Source organism: Pholis gunnellus (genome assembly GCF_910591455.1).
Source record: "Pholis gunnellus genome assembly, chromosome: 6".
In the NCBI taxonomy this organism is placed as follows: Eukaryota; Metazoa; Chordata; class Actinopteri; order Perciformes; family Pholidae; genus Pholis; species Pholis gunnellus.
The window spans coordinates 5,125,401-5,149,300 of record NC_136532.1 but is presented as its reverse complement, the minus strand read 5'-3'; the positions used below and the strand labels follow the sequence as shown (position 1 = coordinate 5,149,300).

Genomic DNA, 23,900 nt, shown 5'->3' with positions numbered 1-23,900 from the left:
ATATAATGATAAAAATGGATGGATGTATTGATGTATTGATGTATTGATAGACGGATGAATGGATGGATGGATAAATAGTTAGATGTATATATAGATGGATGGATGGATGGATGGATAAATAGTTAGATGTATATATAGATGGATGGATGGATGGATGGATGGATGATGGATGGATGGATGGATGGATGGATAAATAGTTAGATGTATATATAGATGGATGATGGATGGATTAATGGACAGATGGAAGCATGATGGAAGGATGGATGGATGGATGGAAGGACGGATGGAGGGATGATGGAGGCATTTTTTCAGATGGATGAATAGATAGATGAATAGATTGTAGATGTATGGATGGATGGATGGATGGATGGAACGACGGATGGAGGGATGATGGAGGCATGATGGAAGGATGGATGGCTGGAATAGATAGATGGATGGATGCATAGCTGTATTGATGTACAGATGGATGGACTGATCAACGAATGGATGGATGGACAGAACGAAGGATGATGTATGGATAAATAGATAAATGTATAGATGTATTGGTGGATGGATGGACGGAACGAAGGATGGGTGAGACGGACGTACACACAGACAGCGAGAGATAGACAGACTGACTGAAGCCCTGTGTTTATCAGACCTGGATCTCTTTATCAGGCTCTTCTTATCTTTGTCTTCGTTGTTATGACAGCAGCACTGTAAATTGTCCTGTGGCACTGCGGCGCTGCCTTCACTGCTCTAAAGTAAACAGTTTTAGGGAATTTAAACAGGTGTCCACCTGAGGTTCCACATTGTCCCCTGGCCCCGTCCGCCTCACACAAACCCACCGTTTTACAGCTAAAGCCCTCAACGGGGAGGTTGAAGGAAGATTACGTCACAGAAACACAAAGGTCAGAAGGTCACCTCCTCTTGAAATAAGTTCATCTCTTCTTCCTGTTTTGGTTTCTTCTTCTACCAGGTTTTTAAAAAATAGATTTTTTGGGGAAATAAGAGTTTTTTCACTGCTTATACAGCTTAAGTGTTTTGGTTTAGAATAGCAAGAAATCATGCAACCTGGGGGAAAAAACCTGTATTTCAATTTCCCAAACCAAGGATCTAAACAAGGATGTTGGCTGCAATGCATCATGACTCAGTGCCCCTTGTTCAGACCACACAGTCACTCAGACAGAGACAAAAGGGAAGGAAGTCCCCTTCTTCTTAAAGTCAGGTCACGGGGTCACATTTGTTTCGATGCTGCAAACAAGAAACGTTTCTTTCCGTTTGCTCAAACACCACCTCTTAACAAAAAGCACTCCAACACAGCTTTACAAAACATAACTTTTATTTTCCCCAAGACAAATCATAGTGTCGCGGCGTGAAGATAAACCCGACGGTGCCCCATTGTTTGGCTGGATCATTACATTTCGAGGCCTGTAAACAGAAACACAATGAAAAGTGGCAGTGTCATTTCCTTTTGTCAGGCACCACCTCTGACTGATCAGCTCATGAGCTACCTGAGGAAGACATCACTGAATCATTTACAGATCTCCCTATAGATTTGTTTGTTAAGCATTAACAACCGCTGCCCACCCACACTTCCTCCCAAATCACCGAAGGGGTCCAGTTTTGCATTTGCAAAGCCCCGGTTTCAGCTGTTGTCGGGAACCCAGCGGAAGCGGTACCCCCCTCGCTGTGTCCTGGAGGTGAAGGCCCGTCCGTGGGGAAACACCCGAGTCCTCATGGTGCAGTGTTCTCGGACGGAAGTCCTGAAGGACGAGACGCTCTCGTCGGGCTCCGCTCCGTCCGCAGCCGAGCTGCTGGAGAATGAAGTCTGCAGGCCTGAGAATGAGCCGTGCATGCGTATGGTGTCTGGTTCCCGCGGCGGTCTCGTCCCGGCATTGGCGTCGTGCAGGACGGCGTTGCAGCGCGTGCTGATGTCCCTCAGCATGTCCTCCACTGAGTCGGAGGGCTCCGTTTCGTATCCTTCGTCTAGTCGCTGCCGCTTACAGGGACTTAGGGAAGTTTTCTCGCCGCAGGGCATCGCTGGCTCCCTCACCTGTGGGTCTCTGACTGTCATCAGTTTCTGAAGACCAACAGACATAAAGGTTATATCATAATACGAGTGTATGTACAGTATTTGGCCGTGCTTTTGTCTCGGCCATGTACTCACTTCGAGCACCGAGGCCAGGTGCTTTGCGCGGCTGGCCAGCTGCCGGAGGGGAAGGTTCCTCTCCTGGAGGGAGTCGATCTCTTCCTGTCGTCGCCGCAGAGTCTCGTGGAGCTGAGGACGCACAGAGACAAAGTCACGCTGACAGAAGACAATGAGAGTCCTTTCCTTTCACCTATTGGCACAACCAATTCTTTGTGTTTCAACACAAGTTATTTCAAATGTATCAAATGTGGCTCCAGTCACATGAAACCACAAACTCGGAACCGCAATTTTACATTTTACTGGTTTACACAAACTCTCCAGTTTGCAAATTTTTAAACCACTGGGTTAAAGGCGACATATCATGCTAATTTCCAGGTTCATTGTTTGTACTTAGACCTGTTTTTAAATTTAAAAAAAGACATGATATTAAAAATACAATATTTTCTGAGCATCATTTTGGAGACAAAGTCGTGACAGAACAATAAACCAGTCAAAGGTCAGTCACAGGGCTTCGGGATCTCTTGTTTAGACCCATCTAAACACAAGTCACATATGTGAGTCACAATCACCAAATCCGAAGAAAAAAGAAAAGAAAAGAAAAGAAACGCTGGCACTAGGCTAAATCTCAGTGAGAATTTACCTGATTGTTGACTTCTATGGAATCTCCCAACGGCCTGCCCTGGTACTGAGCGATGCCCTGCCAGGGAGCTCGGTCTTGGGCAGATAGGTGGCCTGCTTCTGTGGAAGAGTGAACCAGACCGGCCCCTGAAGAGAAGCACCACTGAGGGGTGAGGAGGGGTAGGACGCATCCCTGGAATGGTACCAGCTCAGCTGGAGACAGACTGCTCTCCAGGGTGGCAGGAGAATCTGACAGAGGAGACAAACACCCCAAGGTTTAGTCAGCATGTCTTATTTTGAGGATTATTGTAGTACACTATCAAGGCTGAGATGTAAATGTTTGCATCTCCACAGCAGAAGACTTGCTTTGCGTCACTCACCTGCCATGAAATCCAGCGCATAATCTCCAAAATCTTGGTCATCTCCATCAGATTCGTTCACCTGAGTGCGAGTCAAATAGACGATTAAAAGACATCACACGGATTCAAAAGTCTGAGCCAACATGGAAATCACAACTGCCCCCAAACCTGGTAGTCCCACCACGACCAAGCGGCGCAATGTGGCCGTGTGGCGGAAAACGTCTGGGTGCTCATTTCAGTGAAGCGTGCCGTCGCGTGAGTGTGTGTTTTTTTGGACGCACTGTGCCAAAGACGCGGCTCGTGGACCAAAACGAGGGAGGTCCTGCCAATTAGCGGTAGCCCTGGCGTGTCACGAGTAAACCACGATCTCATTCGTGCAGAATTCCAGCACATCGCGTCAAACATTAACAACCTTATCTGCCGCAATATACCATCTCTCTCTCTGGCATGTTATTAATTGTGCGTTAATTAAAGTCGTGTAGTTACATGACAGATCTGGCGCCACAAAGACACGGGACGTCTTATTAGGAATTAGACATGTCTTTCTGGCACTGAAAAGTTATATATATATATATATATATATATATATATATACATATTTTTTTTAACTCACCTGAGAGCCGAGGGAGTCGCTGTCCCGTCTCACCGCGGACGCGCAGTCCTCCAAATCATCCCACGCGATTGTTGAAAAAGCTTGAACACAAGTAAAGTGCGTCTGCATGATTCAAGTGTGGACCATTTATGTTCACGTGCCGTCACGTGCTATTGTTGCATGAAACACAAATCATAGAGATGCGCATACCTTGCTCAATGACGCATGGGAGCTCAACGTACACACTGATCGGGCTGCTGCTCCTTGGCACCAGCTTGTCCTGCAGGTATGAGTCTGTTAACGCCGCTACACGGAGCTAAATTATATGCATCATTGTCAAGAGAAAAGATGTCATACCCTTGTGTTTCCCGCAGCCCTCCGTTGGTTGGGGCGCGTAGCACCAAACACCCTCCTGTCTCTTTGCATCTCCATCGGCTCGGTTCTGGCTGCAGGACTGAAGGGACCACTGTTTGATTCAGAGCTGATGATTTATAGACGGAATTCTCCCGGTTTGTGCCTCTCCATACCGCGGCCTCGGCACCAATCAAATGCACTTAAACGGTCTCCAGGGAGCAACAGGCGTCCTCGGAGACTAAAATTGTTGCAGACAAACGGTTTTTCGTCGTCTGAAGTGTAAAGTGGTGCCGCGCACAACGGCGCCATTACAGCAGGTGCTCTCTGCGTCAGACGTGCCCTCCCTCCCGCCTGCGGGCACATATTCCCCTTGCGCGGACAATATGTCCGTTTTTATAAAATCTTTAGCTTTTGTTTGCAGTCCTCATGAGAGAAGACCAGCCTGTCAATATGGCCCTATCGTTCAGTGCGTAATTTCTATCCAGCTGTGCGTAAAATACTTGAATTAAGTCAAGGGCTGTCGCAAAGTGAAACAAAAAGGAAAAGGGTAATTACGGCAGACAGCTCAGCAAACACTGGTGACAAATGCCTCTATTAGTATACAAACAAGAGTGATCCTGGTTGACCCTTAACGCTGAATGCACCTGTGTGGTCGACACTGTGTCAGCAGGCCGACATGCCACGCGTAATGGATTATCAGAGAAAGGAACCTCAATTGGCCAGGCTGTGTTGGCACAGGTCAGTTTCAAAATAATGATGCAACGGTGAGTAAAGACGTAGGTAAACTGACCTCCAGGCCAACAGCGACGATAGGCCACTACGGTCCCTTATACGGTGAGAAATGTGTTTATTTCTGCTGTTGACCCTAAAGAGGGATTTAAACCTCACATTTAGATGTCAGTCTTGTAGTTTAGTGTTAAACAGAGTAATTTATGCCACAAACCCCTGCTTTGCCCGCATCCAATCCAGCCACGCAGCACGCAACATTCCATGGTGCATTTTGTCAAATGATGTTGTGATTCATGTCATCCAGTCTCCACGACCTGGACCGATTACTTCACATATTTCACTTAATACTGAAATAATGAAAAAGGCCTCCTGGTAGGTGTGGATTGTGGCTTCACGTTTTTATGATCATTCAAGAGACCAACACGAAATAATTTACTGATCATTTATTTATTACAATACAAACAATCAATGACAATGAGTGAATTTTTGTACAGGTCCTTCATGAAAGAGGTTGCAACAGTAACACATCCCGTAAACTCGCAGCATATACACAGTAAACAATGACTTTGATTCGAAATTATATAAAAAAATAAACAGAATATATTAATGTACTTCATTGATTAACAAAGGCCTATACAATAAATACAAACGCAATGTTGTAAAACTTTCATTCACTTCAACTGTCTATGAGGTATAATGCGGGTTTGCATAAACACCATGCTTCACTTGAACATCATCTCTAAATAACCCAATAAATCCCCCAAAGTTTAGGGAGGGATTTGGCCTCTTCACATCCGCACACCTGTAGTCACACGGTAGACATCACTTCCAGTGACTCCTGGTTTAACGACACCAGCAGTCTCAGGTTGTCCCTGCACTCCTGGGCCAGATTGTGGTTGCGGCTCCCCGGAGTCATCAGGGACAGGAAGTGGTCCGTCGCTTCCGGAGAGTCCACTTCACAGATCTCGGGGCGCGCGGATGGTTGGGTACACTGCTCGGCCACAAAACCGCCCCCCTGGTCTTCCTGCTCACCTTCCTGTAACTCACCGGCTATCCACAGCGCGCAGCGAGCGGTCAGGGACGGTGGGTATTTGTTGAAAGCGTAGTCCGCCAGACTCAACTCGCACGCCTTGCGCGCGAGGTTGCCAGACCGCCCGGGTCCTTTCGCGTCTGGATACGTGCGCGCAAACCTGCCACCGCCCGCGCTCTTGGCCTCAAACTGTGCCGCATCGGCGCAGTTGGCGTAATAGTCTAGGAAAAAGGCAAGCGTGGGCGCGGTGAGCCGGAAGTTCAGGCGGAGAAGGACGAGACACTCCAGGTTGCAGAGCTGCTCCTTGGTGAACGCGTCGCAGCACAGCGCCAGGAGGTGGCCGATCCGTGGCGAGCACACTTCCACCTGGGTGACCAGAGAGGGAGAGAGGGAGGGAGAGGGAGAGGGAGAGAGAGAGAGGGAGTGAGTGGCGATGAAGGAGATCCAAACTGTCAACCATGGTCACCGGGCACGACACGCACCTGTTTGCTGGCCAGGAGGAGCGCAGTGACGCCCAGCAGCTGGAAGCAGTCCGCGGCCACCGGCGTGGACGCCATGAACCTGTCCATGATGTTCACCGCCAGGCAGCAGCACTCGAAGGACAGACGGAAGTGTTTGTGGACTGGGATGAGCCAGCTGACGAGCTTACAGCGGGCCTCCGCAGTCAGCTGCTAGCACAGAGCACAGACTGCATTAGTGTAAAAGACATGGGAAAGGCGAAGGATTTCAGTGACAGCACGTGTTTATCCATCTTCATAGCAGTTATATAGATATGTTCATGTCATTATTTATGCATTAAGCCACCTGTGTTTCTATATGGCAAGATTGTTGTAATTGCAGGAATCTTATTAAAATATTAGATATTTAGACGTGGAAACTATATCTAAAACTAAAGTTCATCTCTATTTGAAAAAATGAGCTCCACTATAAATTATGAATATCCAATGGATAATCAAGCTCTTCTGAAATAATATCAATGTTATAAAGTAGGCTACAATTTAAAAGAAAATGTTTTGGATTACAGATGTTGTTCTCTTAATATGAAGTGTGAAAAGTTGGCTTAATTCATATAGAAGTTGAATAAATTACACATATTTCTTATTCATCTATTCACCTGACCTAACACTATAACGTGCGTTATAACCAGAGATGGGCAAAAATACATCAAAATGTATTTTGATACAAAATACCCCCAAATAAATGTATTACAACAAAATACAAAATACAAAATACTGGTGCCAGAAAATGTAACAAAATACATGTATTTTGTATTTAAAATATAGGAAATACTTTTTCCTGGATTTTCTGTTTACTCACAATTTGGTATAGCAGAGCATTCCGATTTGGGTTATAATGTACACAAAGCTCTAGTGAACCCCACAAAAAGGAAGAACAGTCACAGAATGTTAGTGTAACTAAGCAAAGCTATTGAAAGACAACAACTTGATTGATTATGTATATATATATTTTTATTAATGGGACTTAACAGCCCATACACTTTGGTTTGTATCAACAAGAAAATATTCATCACATATGACATACAAGCTCCCAGTCTCCCTCTTCCTATAGCTAGCTACTCGACTGATAAGCTAACTTGCTAAACACTGGCTATGCACTAGCCTAGACAGCATGCTAGCGTCATTAGCATGCTAGCATCGATCGCTAGCTTGATATTATAACCATCACCATGTATATACAATAGGCTATGTAGCCAGACCCAGACATAAGTTATATATTAAGCTAGTTGACATCTGTCACACTCAGATACAATATTTAACTTGACAGATAATCCGTTGAACTTGAAGATCTGAAGACTGAACTCGTGAACTATTTTTTGATTCTGGAGAAAGTATTTTGAGTATTTTAAAATACAAAATTACTCCACTCTAAAGTATTTTGTTACAAATTACGTTAGCTTTTTAATCGGCCTTATCAAATACAAATTACAAAATACTCAAAAGTAATTGAAATACGTATTTCAAATACAAGTACTAGAAATACTGCCCATCTCTGGTTATAACCTACTTGTGGCTGGCGTGCCAAGCTTGTGCAGGAATGAAACTGCGCCTCGTTGTCCCTCTGGATCTGTAAACCGACGTCGCCGTACTGGAGGTACCAGTTGGACAGCTGTCCCGCGGGAGGCTCGTCCGAAGGCAGCGGGGACAAGTCTACCCGAGCCGGGGAGCAAATCGGGGAGGATCCCAGGTCTTCCTCGAAACCAGAGTCGCTCAACTTGGACACGAGCGTCTGCTTTCTGTGCCGGGCGGTCTGCCGCTGCCGGACCGTTGCGTGCGCTTCTGTTGGAGGGGACGCGCCGTCCGTCCGTCTCCGTTTGTAAACGGCCTCGGAACCACGCTCTCCGTTCTCAAATGACACCATGTCTCCGGTAGGCTGTCACTTACCGGAGCCTTTCGCTGGCCGTGTATCACTGAGGCCAGGTCCCAACACTGCAGCAGCCTCGTGGATGTTGGCCGCGGGTTGGGGAGGGGAGTTCCGTCTGGTTACGTTAGTTTTCCCGGGTCTTCCCCGCGCTCCTGCAGCGCACCTTTCTCCCGTCGCCTGGGAAACCGAGGCTAAACAATCACTTGTCCCATGTAGGGATTAATTATCCTAAACCTTGAACCATATGTTAGATTATCGCTTTTTGCTGTCTAGGCCCATGAAAATCAATTAGATCACATAACAAAAAGAATGTAAAATGTTATGTTTTCACATTGAATTGTATCCTAATGTGTTACATTGTTACACGTTACTTTGTGAATTCATCAGATAAAAATTGCTTTTACACTTTTGATATTGAATGTGAAATTTCAAAACACTTTGACAGAAATAACTGAAAAAAACATGAGGCTATATGTGAAACTACAATGGCATTGTAGTTTCACATAAATGTGGCCTATTGCTTAAAAGGGCAATTGCAATTTGTATGTAATAATGTATTATAAGTGCTATAAGTGAGGTTATTATGTAATTGTTTATGCATAACGATGACATAACATCTCATAACACATAGCTAACAATCATCTCCAATATTTGAGTTTTTCTCAACTAACTTCGTGTCAGAACGTCAACTGAATGCGGTTCATGATGATATAATATATTGAGTAATTATTCATATTGATGGGATCCGCACTGACTTTGCGGTGGGCGGACCTTGAACGCTGACGTCTACAAAACAGACGAGCTCGTGCGTCATCTTTCAAACTCCAGTTCAGGACGAGCGATCATGCCAAGTCAGACCTGAACAAGGCTTCCAGTGTGCCCTCTGCACACGTACAAACGGTATTTCATTGACTTTAGTATTCTTTATGGATAATTATCGCGGACATTTTACTGATGGCTGCATTTGACGCAGCTGCAGTATGAGCGGCCCGACAGAAGAACTATGAAATAAGCAGTAACGGTAGCTGTTGCTAGCTTGGTAGCTAACGTTAGCTGTTAGGTGTCTTAGCTAATGAGCTAAATAGGAAGAGCTAGCTTAACAGTAACGTTAGCTGGTGGGGCTCTATGTTGCAAGTTAGCTAACGTTACATTTGGTTGCTAACACTAACGTCAGTTTGTTGACGGCGTGTTAGCTCCACGCGTGATAAAGTTACACGCCGTTAACTCGAGGAAGAGGAAACGGTTAGAGGCAAACCTGACTGCAGAAGCTAGCTAGCTAGCTCACGCAAACACGGTACAATAACAAGCTAATGACGTCAGCTAACGTTCGGTTAGTTAGCTAGCGTTACAGTTAGCCCGGAACTTGGAGTCTGCTTAACGTTCAATATGCGTTAGTGCATACACATTCACCTTACAGTGATATTGTATTCGTTAGTGATCGGTTTGGTAACACGATAAGCACCAATGTTAAAGTTAGGGTTTCCACGGAGATAATAGTTATGTTAGCTGTTGCTTGTATAGCACTTATATCACACCAACAAACGGATACAATTGGTGGTGGAGTGATTTTATAGGGAATAATTTACATAAAAGCCTGTTTATAAATTATTTTCTTTAACGAGGCAGGTGTAAAATCATACATTACCTTCGATAAATCATCAATGCTTTTCTGAGCTGAAAGAGTCAGAACTGCACAACTCTCTTTACTTAACGTGCAGCTTCACTTTAGGTCTTACCCTGGTCATAAAGGGGTTATTAGTGGGGTAGGAATTATTATTATTTTTTGGAGAGACCAAGTCCCTGCGTTTTTTTTTTATTATCTTGACCCAAAACGAAAGTTACAATTAATTGGCCCCTGGGGATGTCAATTGGTGACAGATCTCCTCTCTGTTTGTGGCTACAAAGTCACAGGAGGCAGAGTGACGATGATTGTGTCTGGTTGAAAGTCTGTTGATGGTGAACCGTAGTTGGCAGAAGTCCGACAACTATGTTACATGGGCTTAAAATGACAAAAAATGTTGACAGACATGTGTTTGCTCAACTCCTTTTAAAATCAAATTGTAGCTGTGTCTTAATCAGCTGCAAAGTTGTGCAGCAGTCTGCTCTGAATTGGCAGTTGCAGCCAATGACCGTCTCTGCACAAAAAGAACGAAAAAAGCAGATGATTCTGTTGCCATACAGTTTGTGTCAAGGATGTTTTCACATGAGGACTTTTTCTATATTAACTGCATATTTCATCCTGCAGTTTTTGCAAAAGTGAACCATGGAAAACTCGGGCAGGCCTTACCGGGGGCGGCAAGGCGGCAGGGAGAGGGGAGCAGGAACGGAGAGGGGAGAAAGCTGGAGGTCCCAGGACCAGGGTCGAGGACAGAGCTACAGATCAGAGGGAGGTCACCAGGGTGGGCCCTACCGGGCCAGTCCCAAGAAGGGAGGGCTGGGGCCCCTGAACTACTCGCCTGGTGGATTCAGAGGTGGTCACAGCCCCTCGCAGAAGGATGACCCCCGGTGGTTCCCTGGTCTTGAGAACAGTGGTGGGAGTCGAGAAGACAGCTGGAGAGAGCGCTCGCAGCAGCAGCAGTGGAGGAGGAGTGCCCCGGGAGAAGACAGGGAGCAGGGAGGGAGAGAGGACGCTGACGGCAATGCTCATAATTCAGGTGAGGATTTTGAAAGTCAGACTCTGGGAGAGTGAGAGGAACACTTTTTTTTTTTTTAGGATTATAAAAAAATAGTCTGAACTGGCTGATTACTTACTCCACTAAAGCATATTAAATGCATAATGACACGTTCTTCCTTCCAAAGGGAGAAGACGGAGAAACAGAAACAAGAATAGAGCTTATGGTGAGGAGAACAGGGGCCCAATGATCGACGAGTCCACACTGTCCGCCAAAGAGCTGCAAAACCTACGGCAAGCAGAGCGGCGGCTTAACAAAGACGAGATCTACTCCCTGAAGAAGGTACGGTCTCTTGCTCTCGCTCTCGCTCTCTCTCTCTGTGTGGGTGATAGCCCAAATATTAATATTTCCCCAAAGCCCAAGATGACGTCCATATTTGTCTTGTTTTGTCCATAACTCAAAGGTGGTCAGTTCACTGTCAAAGAAGAGTAAAGAAACCAGGAAATATGCATATTTAACAAGCTGGAATCAGAGAATTTTGACTTAAAGTTTCTCATATCGGTTATTAAAATAGTTGGCGATTAATTTAATAGTTGACAATTAATTGATTAATCCCTGCAGCTCTAGTCCTGGGCATCTTTCACAGTTTCCTCATGTTTTTACACACTGAATGATTAATAATCTGCAGATGAATATATTATGACGATGATTATTTAGTTGCAGCCCTAATTTGTTTTTTAGAGGAGTTAAACCTGATAACGAGTTTATTCAGTGCTCCAATTTTTGATATGTTTATGAGATAGAACTAAGTTAAGAAGATCCACAACAGTTTAATTATTGCAGCCATTGTCTGATGTCTTCTTTCCTCTTCTTTTGGTTCAGAGGTCCCACAACAACCCCGGTGCCATTTACACCTGCGCTCTGTGCGACGTCCTGCTGGAGTCCGTGTCGGAAGCTAACCGACACATCCAAGACAAACGGCACAAGAAGAGGGCCAGGGTGAGAAAATGACCATATTATGCAAATCACCATGTAGACGGCAAACGTTTGTGAGCAGATTATGCTGCCGTGCTGTCGCCGTGCGGTTCCAGTCTTTTATGCATTGAAAACCGTCCTGAACCCACATCTGCTTTGTTTGCTCCTATAGGAGAAGCAAGAGCAGGCGATGCTGACTGAGATCCTGCCTCCCGGCCCGGAGCAGATCGCCGCGGTGAGCGCTGCGCTAGAGGCCGTGGTCCGGGAACACGGGATGAGTGACCAGGATGTCGAGACGAGACAAAGCGTCGTCTCCATGTTGCAAGACCTCCTTCTGTCCGTCCTGCCTGGTAAGTCCCCCGGGGACAAAATATTCGCTTTGGTGACGAGCGACACAACCCGAATTCATCGTGGTCGTGTCGCATTGTAGCAAACGGGCTGTTGTACTTGACATCACTTCACCATTATTTGTTCTTATGTTAATAACATTGCTCCGTCTCTCGTCTGTAGAGATCAGGCTCAGGCTTTATGGATCGTCTTGCACTAAGTTTGGATTTAAGGATTCTGATGTCAACATTGACATTCAGTATCCACCTCACGTGAGTTTTCATTTTATTTTTTTTCATTCATGTCCTTTTCTATATTGCATTCATGTTTCATAACGACTTTGAAATGGCATGTATTCACAGATGCATCAGCCGGACGTCTTGTTGTTGGTCAAGGAGAGCCTCTCCGTGAACTGTGAGTCAGCTCTTAGTCATTCATGTGTCCTCGTTTAAAAATAATCCAACCACAGCAAAGTCAAATCATGTGTCGCTGGACTTAAATTGAACACGTCTTGTTGTGTTCCTCAGCTATCTTTGTCGAGATGGAAGCTGATTTTCATGCCCGGGTGCCTGTGGTCATGTGCAAAGAGAAAAACAGGTGGGTGTTATTGTTGGACATATTTATCAATCAAAGTGTGACTTATAGAAAGTCCAGGCTGATCATTAATCAAGACGTTATGGAACTACCAGAATGGGGGTTTCTTACATTACCACATGCACAAGAGCGGTGAGCCACTAATGAAAACCGTTAACTTTTCTCGACAGCGGCCTGGTGTGCAAAGTGAGCGCCGGCAATGAAAACGCGTTCCAAACCACCTCCTATCTCTCTGCCCTGTCCAGTCGGGAGCATCTCCTCCTCCCACTGGTTTTGGGTCTCAGAAGCTGGGCCCGGGTATGTTTCCACATGAATCAGGGACTCTGTATCCCTACATTCTTTTCAAATTGACTTTGGTAAAGCATTTTTGTTTTCTTGTTCCCGCTTTAGATCAGCGAGATCGACCGCGCCGAGGAAGGCGGGCTGCCTCCGTACGTCTTCGCCCTCATGGTCATCTTCTTCTTACAGCAGCGCAAAGAGTCCCTCTTGCCTGCCTACCTGAAGCAAGAGGTGTGCCGCTTCTCTTCACCCTGTGCCCGGAAAATAAAGTATACGGCGTTCATTTCAGCATTGATCCGAGGATGAAACTAATCCAATAATCTGATTTTGTTTTTTTAGATTAAGGGGTTTTCACTGAGCAGGCTGTCAGACTTCAACCTCACGCACACAGAGGACGGACACGTACACTGGGCCTACACCCCTCCCTCCAAAGACCCGCCACCAGAGGGCTCTTGTATAAAGGGAAAGGTATGCATGGATACACTAATGTCGTTTAATTATCTGAGAAGAGCGTGTTTGTTCCTGTTGTTTTACACAAATGTGCTTTTTCTAGATTTTGACTCATTTTTCTTTTGCTACAGTAATAAAACTGAACTTGCAGAGACATAAAAAACTTCTGTTACCATAGATGATACAGCATGGTGAACAGGTTTTGTCAGAGTTTCATCTTTTTGTCCTGTTCATCACTCAAATTACATTGGAAGGCAACCAAAACACATGAAGTAGTTCCTGGAGATAACAATGGTTGTGTTGTTTGATGAGGGAAAATGATTTTGCTTTTGGAAACTGCTTATGGTTTAGTGGAGGAGCTCAGGCATTCATAATGTCTTTTTTAATCCACTGTCTTACTAGAAGCTGAACGTTTGTGCTGTCTGTGTTTCCCCTGCAGGTTCCGCTGGTGTTCCAGAGCCCTCACTCTCCGGTGGAGGTTGGACTTCTCTGGGTGGAGATGCTCCGCTTCTACTCGCTGGAGTTCAACTTGGCCGACAACGTCATCAGTGTGCGGACCGGTGCCGTCCTCTCCCGGGAGATGAAGGACTGGCCGAAGAAACGCGTCGCTGTGGAGGGTCAGAAACTCTTCTCTTTTTCTGCTTTGAATTTAAAGGTTTATGCTTTTGGTGTGCTGCTCATTTTCCATGTTGACTTAAATGAGCAGCAATGAAATGGAATGCCACTTGTACAATTCCATGTTCAGAGTTTAATTCCATCCCAGAGAGAGGTGCGAACCTTCATCGGCCTCACGATGACCATTTGAATGCACAACGTTTCTCGATGTATCCTCAATGCTCTATCTGCAGCACAAGGTTCTTTTACATTATCAATTAATACTAGCAGTCAGAAATCTGAACTCCCTTTTTATTTAGAAAGTGCTATCAATAATCACACTGCAACAGTCTTTGATATAAAAAGGTTCATCTGTGTGAGCCACCTCAGTACATATTCATTACAGAAACAAAACACAAGTCCTCCTGCAGTGCATTACAAGTGTTCTCGTAGCGTTTTACCATAGCAGCTCTAAGTCAGGGCACTTCCTGAATGCCTATGGTAATTTATGCTGCATGAGTTAGCCTAGCGGCTAGCAGACTATTCCTTGAAGTCACTTAATCTGCCGACAGAACGACACAGCTGAATATCAGTCTGCATGCACGTTTTTTTTCCAGCCCAACATGGTTGAATCGGAGCGGCTAACATTGACACAACAAAAAAAGTTAGCGTGCGTGCGTCGAGCGCGACAGAAAAAGAATGCGCAGTAAAACCTTGACTGACTCCGAATGCCTTCTATATGTCTCTTTTTAAATATAATCTTCATTTCCGTTGAACACGTCTAGAGATTTACTTTGACATGATTGAACTCAAAGTAATGTGTCTCTTTCAGACCCGTTCGCCGTGAAGAGAAACGTGGCCCGCACCCTGAACAGCCAGCAGATGTACGAGTACATCCTCCACTGTCTCAAAACCACGTACAAGTACTTTGCACTGCCGCTCAACGCTCCAGCCGTCGGTCCCAAGACGAAGGCGCAGCGCGGACCTGTCCGAGGGGCGAACGCCGAGGCTCCCGACGAAGAGGCCGCGTCCGCTTTAAGTCTGCTCAGCGTCCAGTCGCAGCGCGCAGGTCAACCCAAAGCTGGCGAAAACGGCCCCGAAGACTCCGACTGCATCATCGAGGAAGAAGAGGAAGTCGAAGAGTACAGCGACTCTGATGAGGAACGAGAGAAGGAGAAAGCGGACCCGGGCAAAAGCAGCCTCTCCGAGGACGAGGAGGACGAGGACGTCGATGTGGACGCTCAGCACAACAGGCAACACCTGGACAGCTTCACCACGGAGGACGAGGACATTTTCCCAGTGGACGAGATCTCCGGGGAGGAGCTCCTGTCTGACGAGGAGGGTCCAGATTTGGACACACCTGGTTCGATGGACGAGGAGGTAAAGTTGGCGCCCGAGGGTCTCTCGCCTCCACATTTAGAGGATACAATTAACGACAAGAGCCCAGAAAATAAAACCCAACAAGAGAAGAGACGGTCCTATGAGTTCACGAAGCAAGCTTTCACCAGAGGCAAGGTAAGTGTGTTGGGTTTTTAATCATTTGGGTTGCAGGACGACTGGAAGTTAAAGAAACTGTGTCAGATGAGCCTGTGTGCATCAGCTGTGTTTAAACACCTTTCCGTCTCTCTTAGTCACACATGGTCGTGTGCAGCTTGTGCAAGCGAGATGGCCATCTGAAGAAAGACTGTCCGGAAGATTTCAAGAAAGTGCAGCTGGGTCCTTTGCCCCCGATCACACCAGAGTTCCTTTGTGTCCTCGACAAAGTCTGTGAGCAGTGCTACAGTGAGTATTATGTAGTTGCATACGTATTTGGAAATGCTCACGTCGTCCTGATCCATTTCTAGAATATAAAAAAAGTATAAATATTTGCTCTTTTTAAACAGAAATAGATTGAGTTAAAAATAAGCTTTTAAGGCATTTGATTATATTTTAAACTTCCCAGTATGAACACTTAAATATCCCTTATTTAAATAATTCCGTCCTAAATGTTGTTAAATCTACTAATGGCTGAATTCGTCCAAACATTTTTTGCGTCAGTCTTTGCATTATTTTTTTAGGTTACCTGTTGCATATTATACATTTTTTATGAATAACCAGGACTTGGCATTTACGCACAAATCTGTTTGTGGTTCCTGCACGAGTCCCAACGTGCATTTAAACGGCTGGAGCTAATGACCTTAATGTTACTTGTCACTGAACCCTCAGTAGCTTTTGTTAAGTTACTTAAAGGGAAACTTTGCAGATTTCTCACCAAAGACTCCTTCTCAGTCAGCCTCACGTTCACCACTGTCGTGGTGGAACTAGAGGGAGATAAATCCGCTCTCATTACAGATGGGTGACGTCATTTCAAATACAGTGTGTGACTTTGGGGGACGTCTGACGGGTCCGTTTTCTTTTCAGCTGACTTCGCCCCAGATGAACTGGAAGTGGGTGTAAGAGAGCACATCCTTCAGGACCTGGAGGCCTTCGTCAGACGACAGTTTGCGGGTGAAGTAATCCCCTCGTCTTCATAGTTTAGCATCTTTTAGTTTTAACTTAAAATAGTATGATGATGAGTGACACTGCATTTTATTGTCTTCCCCGTAAACCCACGTGATGTTAGAACATTAGTGTTGAAATGAACAAATCCTGTTTTTGTTTTTTGATGAACAGGAGCTCGGCTGCAACTGTTTGGATCATCCAAAAATGGCTTTGGGTTCAGACAGAGTGACCTAGACATCTGTATGGTGCTAGAGGGGCAGGAGACCATGGAAGTAAGTTCTCCTTTTTTTGACTTTTGCAAGGACTGAGATGTCCTTTTTGTAGGAAATTAGTATTTAGTTTATTGATAGCAACAGAAAAGACAAGTTTTGTGTGTACTCCGTGTTTCTGCTTCAATCATTGAGGGTTAAATGAAATGATGACTTGTTGTAGTTTTTGGTAATAATGGCTTGTCAGCACGATTCATTGTTGATCTCAAATCCATAAAATGCAACTCCGTTGGTGATTTTGCTCCACAGGATGTTGAGTGCATCAGCATCATTGAGAGCTTGGCCAGAATGCTGTGGAAACACCAAGGTTAGTAAGAAATCCTGCAGTTTTATCTTTTGCGGTACAAGATCACAATCTGTGCATCCTACGACACTCTGACCCTCTGTTCAGATCAGGAAATACTCCACAAAAACATATTCATATTATCTATAGCTGATGGTACATCAGTGGCTCATAGGAGGATTTTAATGTTTATTAAGCAATAATAGCGTATCAGCTTGCTGCCATTCTATTTGTTTCCTTTATCAACTAAGTTTGTCCGATAATTCCTTGTGAAGTAAAGATGCATAAAACACAAAATGTCAACGCGTCCGTTTAAACCTGTTTCCACGTCTTCACCAGGTCTGAAGAACATCCTGTCCATCACTACAGCAAAAGTACCGATTGTGAAGTTCTTCCACCTTCGCACCGGCCTGGAGGGAGACATTAGCCTCTACAACACTTTGGTAGGGCTCTTCTCCCTCTCTGTTAGTGTCCTGTTTAATTTAGTCTCTTTTGCTATCGACTAACTTCTCAAACTGTCACACTTTCCAACTTTGTCTTCTTCAGGCCCTGCACAACACACATCTGCTCGCTTCCTACGCCGCCATTGACAGGAGAGTGAAGATCCTCTGTTACGTCATGAAGGTTTTCGCCAAGGTGAGCGGCCTTTAGACACTAGAGGTGTCTTGTTTGTACATCTCTGTTGTCATGTGATATTCTACTGTTACATTACTACATCGTTTGTTTTTGTCGCGTTCCAGATGTGTGACATTGGGGATGCTTCCCGTGGCAGCCTCTCGTCCTACGCCTACACCCTCATGGTGCTGTTCTTTCTCCAGCAGAGAGACCCGCCAGTTATCCCTGTGCTGCAAGAGGTACAAATGCTTGTTTGTTTGAAAACTAGAAATTCTAGAACGGTATCCCAATATCCTGCTGTTAAAAACTGTACAATACCCCAGTTTATTGGTACAATCTAAAAGTGTTTTAATCCACCCAAGAGCATGTGAACTGAGTTACAGTTACTGTGGAGTCTTCCGTCATCTCCCTCATAAACTTCTTAAGATGAAAGTTCCTTATTATTATTATTAAAATACAGAACTTCATTTAAATGGATTGCTATTTGGTGGGGTTTTGTTTTGGAAGCTTGCTGCAGTACCGCCCTGAACTGTCACAAGAAACCAACTCAACTGGAGTATAGGGACATCACATTACTGCATACCATGTGCAATCTTTCAATACATTATCACACTGTTTTTTAACTTTATTAATTAGAAATGTTAAGTTGCATTGTTCCATTTATGTTTCCTGATGTTTTATGGTTTTTGGCCCGGTATCGCTTCGTTATCGGTATCGAGATATTTAGGCAGGGTACAGTGTTAAAGTCTCATATTTGGTATTGTGATAACAATAGTTAAAACTTCAATTATATTATCAATTAAACTATCTAAAGAGGAATGTTTTACCCTATTGCTAAGAATCTGCAACTTCCCTCAACTGTTTGTTGCAGATTTATGATGGAAAGAAGAAGCCGGAGGTGCTGGTTGATGGCTGGAACGTGTACTTCTTTGACGATTTAAAAGCACTTGTGAGTAATTTCTATTTATTTTTTTACATATTCTGTCTGACTGACATTTGTGATAAATCTATACACATCACACCGTGTGTTAATAACACATCAATCCGGTCTTCCTCCGCCTGCAGCCCGGTCGCTGGCCACAGTACAGGAAGAACACGGAGACGGTGGGGGAGCTGTGGCTCGGCCTGCTGCGCTTCTACACCGAGGACTTTGACTTCAGAGAGCATGTCATCTGTCTCCGTCAGCACGGCCGCCTCACCACCTTCAACAAGCAGTGGACATCAAAGTACATCGTCATTGAAGGTCAGACTGTGTGACAGACTCGGGGTGCAGGCCTCTGAGTTAAATGGATGGATTCTGGTGTCCTGGTTTAAACTTCTCTTCCAGCACAGGCTGAAGTTATTGTTTGGGCACTTTGGGAAGCGTTCTCTCATGCTGCGCTCCATCCATTTCAATAAATTCATGTCGCTGTAAGATTGTTTTCTGACTCAAAATTGCTGTGTAGGTGTTTTTTTAAATATTTTTTCCTTTGTTCATATTCCAGATCCGTTCGACCTGAATCATAATCTCGGTGCCGGTCTGTCCAGGAAAAGTAAGATACCGTCCGTTTGTGTCTTCTGTTGTCTCGTTGTCTTTTGTCCTTTTGTGTCTTTTCTAATACATGTTCTTCTTTTTGTCATCAAAACAGTGACTAACTTCATCATGAAGGCTTTCATCAACGGCAGAACAGTGTTTGGCACACCAGTCAAAGCCTTTCTTCCAGTGTACCCCTCTCAGATGGTGAGTGTCACATTTCCACATTGTAGTGGCATTAAATCCAACAACCTGAATCATTTCTTTAATGTTCAGCCACCACCAAAATTGGATGTCTCTTAATTTCCTCCACTTAAACCCTAAATTGGACCTTTGCCACTGCAGTTGATCAATTTATTGGTCCGTTTCACTCGACAGCCAAGAATCTTGGCATCATCTCTGACCGTCATGTTGCTGAACTTGTCAAGTCCTAAGAAATGCAGCAAAAACCAGACGCTGATCTACGGTATTCAGTTGTAGCCCGTTTTGTAACACAACAAAACAAAAACAGTTGTACGTTCCTGTGGTGCGTTTGTTAAATTTGCATCACAAGGAATGTAATCGGCAGCAACAAAAACAATTCTCTGGGCAGATCTAATGGCCGACATCTACACATTAAATATTCAACATGAGGAAAACGCTGTCCATCAACTTTGACTGATGTGTGAGCACCAAGCATCACGATGTAAACTGTAATAAATGGAACTGAACGGAACCTTCGTTCGTTGTCCATTAGCCACTTTACCAGCTCTCCTCCGGTCATTTTCAACACGGATTAGTTGTTTACATTGTAACATTATCAGAGACCGGCAACGATGAAAGCATAAAGGATGTCCTGATCGCATATTTTACTGAATATTGGCGGATAATTTTTTTTTGTTTGGTCTGTTGTATTTTGTGCTTTAAATTTGTAATTTCTTTTTTTGTATCATTCTTTGAAACAATTCTTTGTATGGGAAACACTTAGTAATGTGTCTTTATAAAGCTACTTAAATGATGTAAGCATTGAAGTTGTGATTTGCCTTCATGTCCCAGGAGTATTTCTTTGATCCTGAAGTCCTCACCGAGGGAGAGGTGGCTCCTAATGACCGCTGCTGCCGCATCTGTGGCAAGATCGGCCACTTCATGAAGGACTGCCCCATGCGTAAGAAGTAGGTACAATCCCAGTACGAGCCTGACTCTGTCGCAGCGTTTTGTAAATGTCTCATCCGCACCGCTCATCGAGCCACGTGTTTGTGTTTTACTGTGGGAGACTTTTGTTCCAGGTCCAGACACAGACGGGACTCTGAGAAAAGGCCCGAGCACCTGCGAGAGACCGCCGAGGACGGCAGGGACCAGGTCCGGCACAAGAACGAGCACTGGAGGAAAAGAGATGTGCTGGAGGTGCGCTGCTGCTACCTGTGTGGATCAACTACCCACATCAAGAGGGACTGTCAGCAGTACAGAAACCCCGCAGGTACACCGTCTCTTTTGTTTTACCAATTGCATTGTTTATTCCCTCTAAAAGAGATTTCTTTTAACTCCCTTGTAGAATTGACTATTTGTTATTTTCCTTTGCTCTCTTTTTCGTTAACAAAATAAAGTACAAGAAGTTATTATGTATTGCTGTTCATGAAAATAAAAAGGAGGGAACTGACCTCTTCCCTCTTTTTATTAGGTAACATAAGGATGGAAGGCTTCGCTTCCACCTCCTCACCTCACGCAAGGAATTTGAGAGAAAAAGAGCGACAGGTATGATTTTAGTTTTGCGACAGTAAAAAAAAAAAAAACGTATTTTCGACGGCTTACGTACAACGCTAATAACCCTGTTCCTTTTTTTCAGGGTTCACCTGTACGAGAAGAGAATAAGAGAAAGCAAAATGTGACATTAAGTCCACAAGCAGGTATGTAGATTTACAACTGAAGATCCTGAGAACAGTACTTGATTGTCAGTGTTATTGTACAGCTAATTTACCATTTATATTATTTAACAAATGTATTGGTTATTTCAAATTACTTCCTGGACTATAGGAAATGATTTTAAAATGCCCATTAAGGACGCAGCTTTTTCTTCTGCGTACATTGTCCGGCCATGTTTGATTGATCCCCGTATGTCCAACCCAGACTGACCGCTATGTCGCGTTTTGTGCCAGAAATATGTCTATAATTCTAGAGGAGACGAGGAGAACTAGAAGGACTAGTCAAAAACATTTGTATTTTTCGGTCAACGGTCTCGTTCTAGGGCTGGTGAGGAGTGAGAGTGAGAAATGTTTACATCAGGTTCATCCGTCTTTCTCTGGACTCCGGATTGCATGCTTGCTGATGTTCGTGCTAAATTTGAGCTATTTGCTCCTGTTTTCTGTTTTCTACATAATCCAAGAACATATATTCTGTGAGTTATCATACTTGTAACCTGAAATGGTTTGGTGCAAATAAAGCCGCAAAAACTGTTTGTAAGGGCGAGGCATTTTTCCTGTCATTTAGCCGTATGATTTTTGTGTGGAGGTTTAAAATCTGATGTTGGACTGAATTATTGACAATCGCATTCTGGTTTTGTTTCAGGTAGTTTAACCTCCCGAAACGTGGGTCGTTCTGGTCACAGGAAGAGTCCGGTGGAATGAGCAGCGGCAGCCGTGGCTACGCAAACCATGTGGTTCTACTCTTGTCCAGGCAGACAGCGACCCAAAGTCCAGAAACCATTGAATCTGAATGGGACTGTTGGGCCAATGGGAGCCTGTTAAAAGCCAAAGCCAGGACGCCTTCACTTGAAGCCAAATAGGGCCTTTTATTTGTGTGTTTTGTTTTGTTCCCCTTTTAGAGCTCCCCTCCTCAGAGGAGCTTTTTAAATCTTTCATTTTCACAAAAGAAGCCATTTTGCATGCACCTCATGTCTTTGTTTACCTACACTGCCAGTCAAGTTCTCTTTTATACATTTAAAAACGATGGCATCGCAGACTAATTTAGATCGTACAAGTAATTGAGAAGTGTCTCTCACGTGACTAATAGTTAATAGCTTGAGTTTTTGGCAGACAACATGCTGTATATTTGTATGGTGTGTTGTCTGCTACTTTTAGTGATTTACGGTCAGTTATTCATCGAGATGAAGGCCGTCTGAAATTAACACAAGAAGTCACTTATCGGTTCACACTTTTATGGATACATTTTCCCATTAGGTTTCCTTATTATTAACAAAAAAAATAATACTAGAGGTTGTTTTAAATCACTTGAATGGCAGTGTACGTAATGGCCAGGATCTTTTTTTACATTTTTTTTTAATCAAATTTCTTTTAAATCGTGTTTTTATTTGGCCTCCGCACTGATGTCCATCAGTCCGTCTGTCTTCAGCCTCAAAAGCAGCTCTACCCACAGTCTGTCTCTGTTTGAGAAACCACCCTGTAGATATTTCTTTTTCCCAGGGTTGTAATTTTCAGTTTTTTAGACGGCTTATCCTCTACTATTTCATAGATAACATGCCCCTCAACTGCCTGTGTGTAAACAGGACGGTGAGACTGTACTTCCTCTAATAACCCTTATGTGTCTCCACACTCTAGGAAGTGTTGACTGTAGTGCGAGAACATACAGTTGAAAGTTGGACAAGAGAGTTTCATGCTTACTCAGTGGTAAGGTTTTTATTTTTATTTTTAAATGGAAAAAAAAATTTAAAAATTAAATAACTGGTTCAGCTGCCAGTGTACTCCGCTGCAAACACTGTGCTCACTTACTCCTAAACTAGAGGTCATCTCAGTTTGTTCGGTGAAGAGATAAATGTATTTATTTGCCACAAAAGTCTTCATTTTGTTGTAATGGCACCACAGATTGGTAGCTGCACTGTGTGAGGGTACACGCTCTTTAAATATGTCGCTGCTAGTTAACGTCTCAAAGACCTGCTTATCATTCAAATGCGAAGATGGACCGTGTGGCTTTCTCATTGTCCTAATGTGGCTGACTTTTATTCAAAGAAATGTGTCGTTGATGGTATTGTAATCTATTTTCCCATTTTAAAAGTATCCTTAGTCAAACTCAAATGGGAGGTTCAGTTGTTATTGAGGAACACCCCCTCCCCCATCCGGCCAGGAAAGGTTGACTTGCAATCCATTTTGTGTCTCAAAGAATTCATTAAACAGAAATCAAATCCCAATGTGCAATATTTCCTGCAACTTTTTTTTTCCAGAACAATGTTTATTGATATCTAACTGTTGTGCATTTATAAAACAGTGATGTACCACTCCTATAATAAAACTGGAACAAACAGCCCAAGCTGAAATTATGACTGGTTGCCGGTTAACTATTCTTTTTTTGTTGTTGCTGAATACACTTGAGCCAATGCAGTATTCACTAAACACAACTGTACTAATATTACCGTATTTTATAAGACTGGATTGGCTGTGGAGTACCAGTTCCACGTGACTCACGAGTGACTGTCACAGGAATAGTAAAATGTGTCCATCCTGGTCACTAGATGTCATGTTTTGGTGCTATCTTTACAAGAAGAACGTGCCACAAAAACTAGCACATTCGAGCATTAACGTTCTGTATTGACCTTTGATATAGTGCTGGGAAAACCAAGTAAGTCTACATAAGTTAAGACTTGTTTTTCAAAGTAACACATTGGTCAAGAAGCACGAAATAAACGATCCTCACGAGTATTTTAAAAGCATAAATGACGACCTGAAAAGTTCTAGAGTAGGTTACACAACAAACGCCTGTGTGTATCTTTATAGGTTTATCCGTGAG

At 44.0% G+C, this 23,900-nt stretch overlaps 3 protein-coding genes across 3 annotated transcripts; 1 reads left to right on the top strand and 2 right to left on the bottom strand.

Moving 5' to 3' along the window:
- Nucleotides 1-1,627: 1,627 nt before the first annotated feature.
- Nucleotides 1,628-4,132, bottom strand: mcidas (multiciliate differentiation and DNA synthesis associated cell cycle protein; the record flags this gene model as incomplete). The annotated part of the gene is made up of 7 exons (XM_079160653.1): nt 1,628-2,062; nt 2,150-2,260; nt 2,772-2,998; nt 3,130-3,190; nt 3,722-3,801; nt 3,911-4,016; nt 4,058-4,132. The coding sequence occupies 7 exons, from the start codon at nt 4,130-4,132 to the stop codon at nt 1,628-1,630; spliced, it is 1,095 nt and encodes a 364-aa protein (XP_079016779.1).
- A 1,459-nt stretch (nt 4,133-5,591) lies between these two features.
- ccno (cyclin O) lies at nt 5,592-8,192 on the bottom strand (the record flags this gene model as incomplete). Its single annotated transcript, XM_079160652.1, has 3 exons — nt 5,592-6,179; nt 6,296-6,481; nt 7,839-8,192. The coding sequence occupies 3 exons, from the start codon at nt 8,190-8,192 to the stop codon at nt 5,592-5,594; spliced, it is 1,128 nt and encodes a 375-aa protein (XP_079016778.1).
- An 835-nt stretch (nt 8,193-9,027) lies between these two features.
- On the top strand, nt 9,028-23,424 carry tut7 (terminal uridylyl transferase 7). The gene is made up of 29 exons (XM_079160450.1): nt 9,028-9,095; nt 10,441-10,849; nt 10,995-11,149; nt 11,690-11,806; nt 11,955-12,132; nt 12,293-12,381; nt 12,472-12,523; nt 12,637-12,706; nt 12,874-13,000; nt 13,094-13,213; nt 13,322-13,450; nt 13,872-14,049; nt 14,859-15,541; nt 15,658-15,808; nt 16,427-16,513; nt 16,679-16,779; nt 17,026-17,083; nt 17,399-17,502; nt 17,606-17,695; nt 17,800-17,913; nt 18,546-18,623; nt 18,740-18,917; nt 19,159-19,206; nt 19,303-19,394; nt 20,223-20,338; nt 20,453-20,643; nt 20,845-20,918; nt 21,010-21,070; nt 21,729-23,424. Exons 2-29 carry the CDS (start codon nt 10,459-10,461, stop codon nt 21,785-21,787), a joined length of 3,891 nt encoding a protein of 1,296 aa, XP_079016576.1. The 5' UTR covers nt 9,028-9,095; nt 10,441-10,458; the 3' UTR covers nt 21,788-23,424.
- The last annotated feature ends 476 nt before the right edge of the window (nt 23,425-23,900 follow it).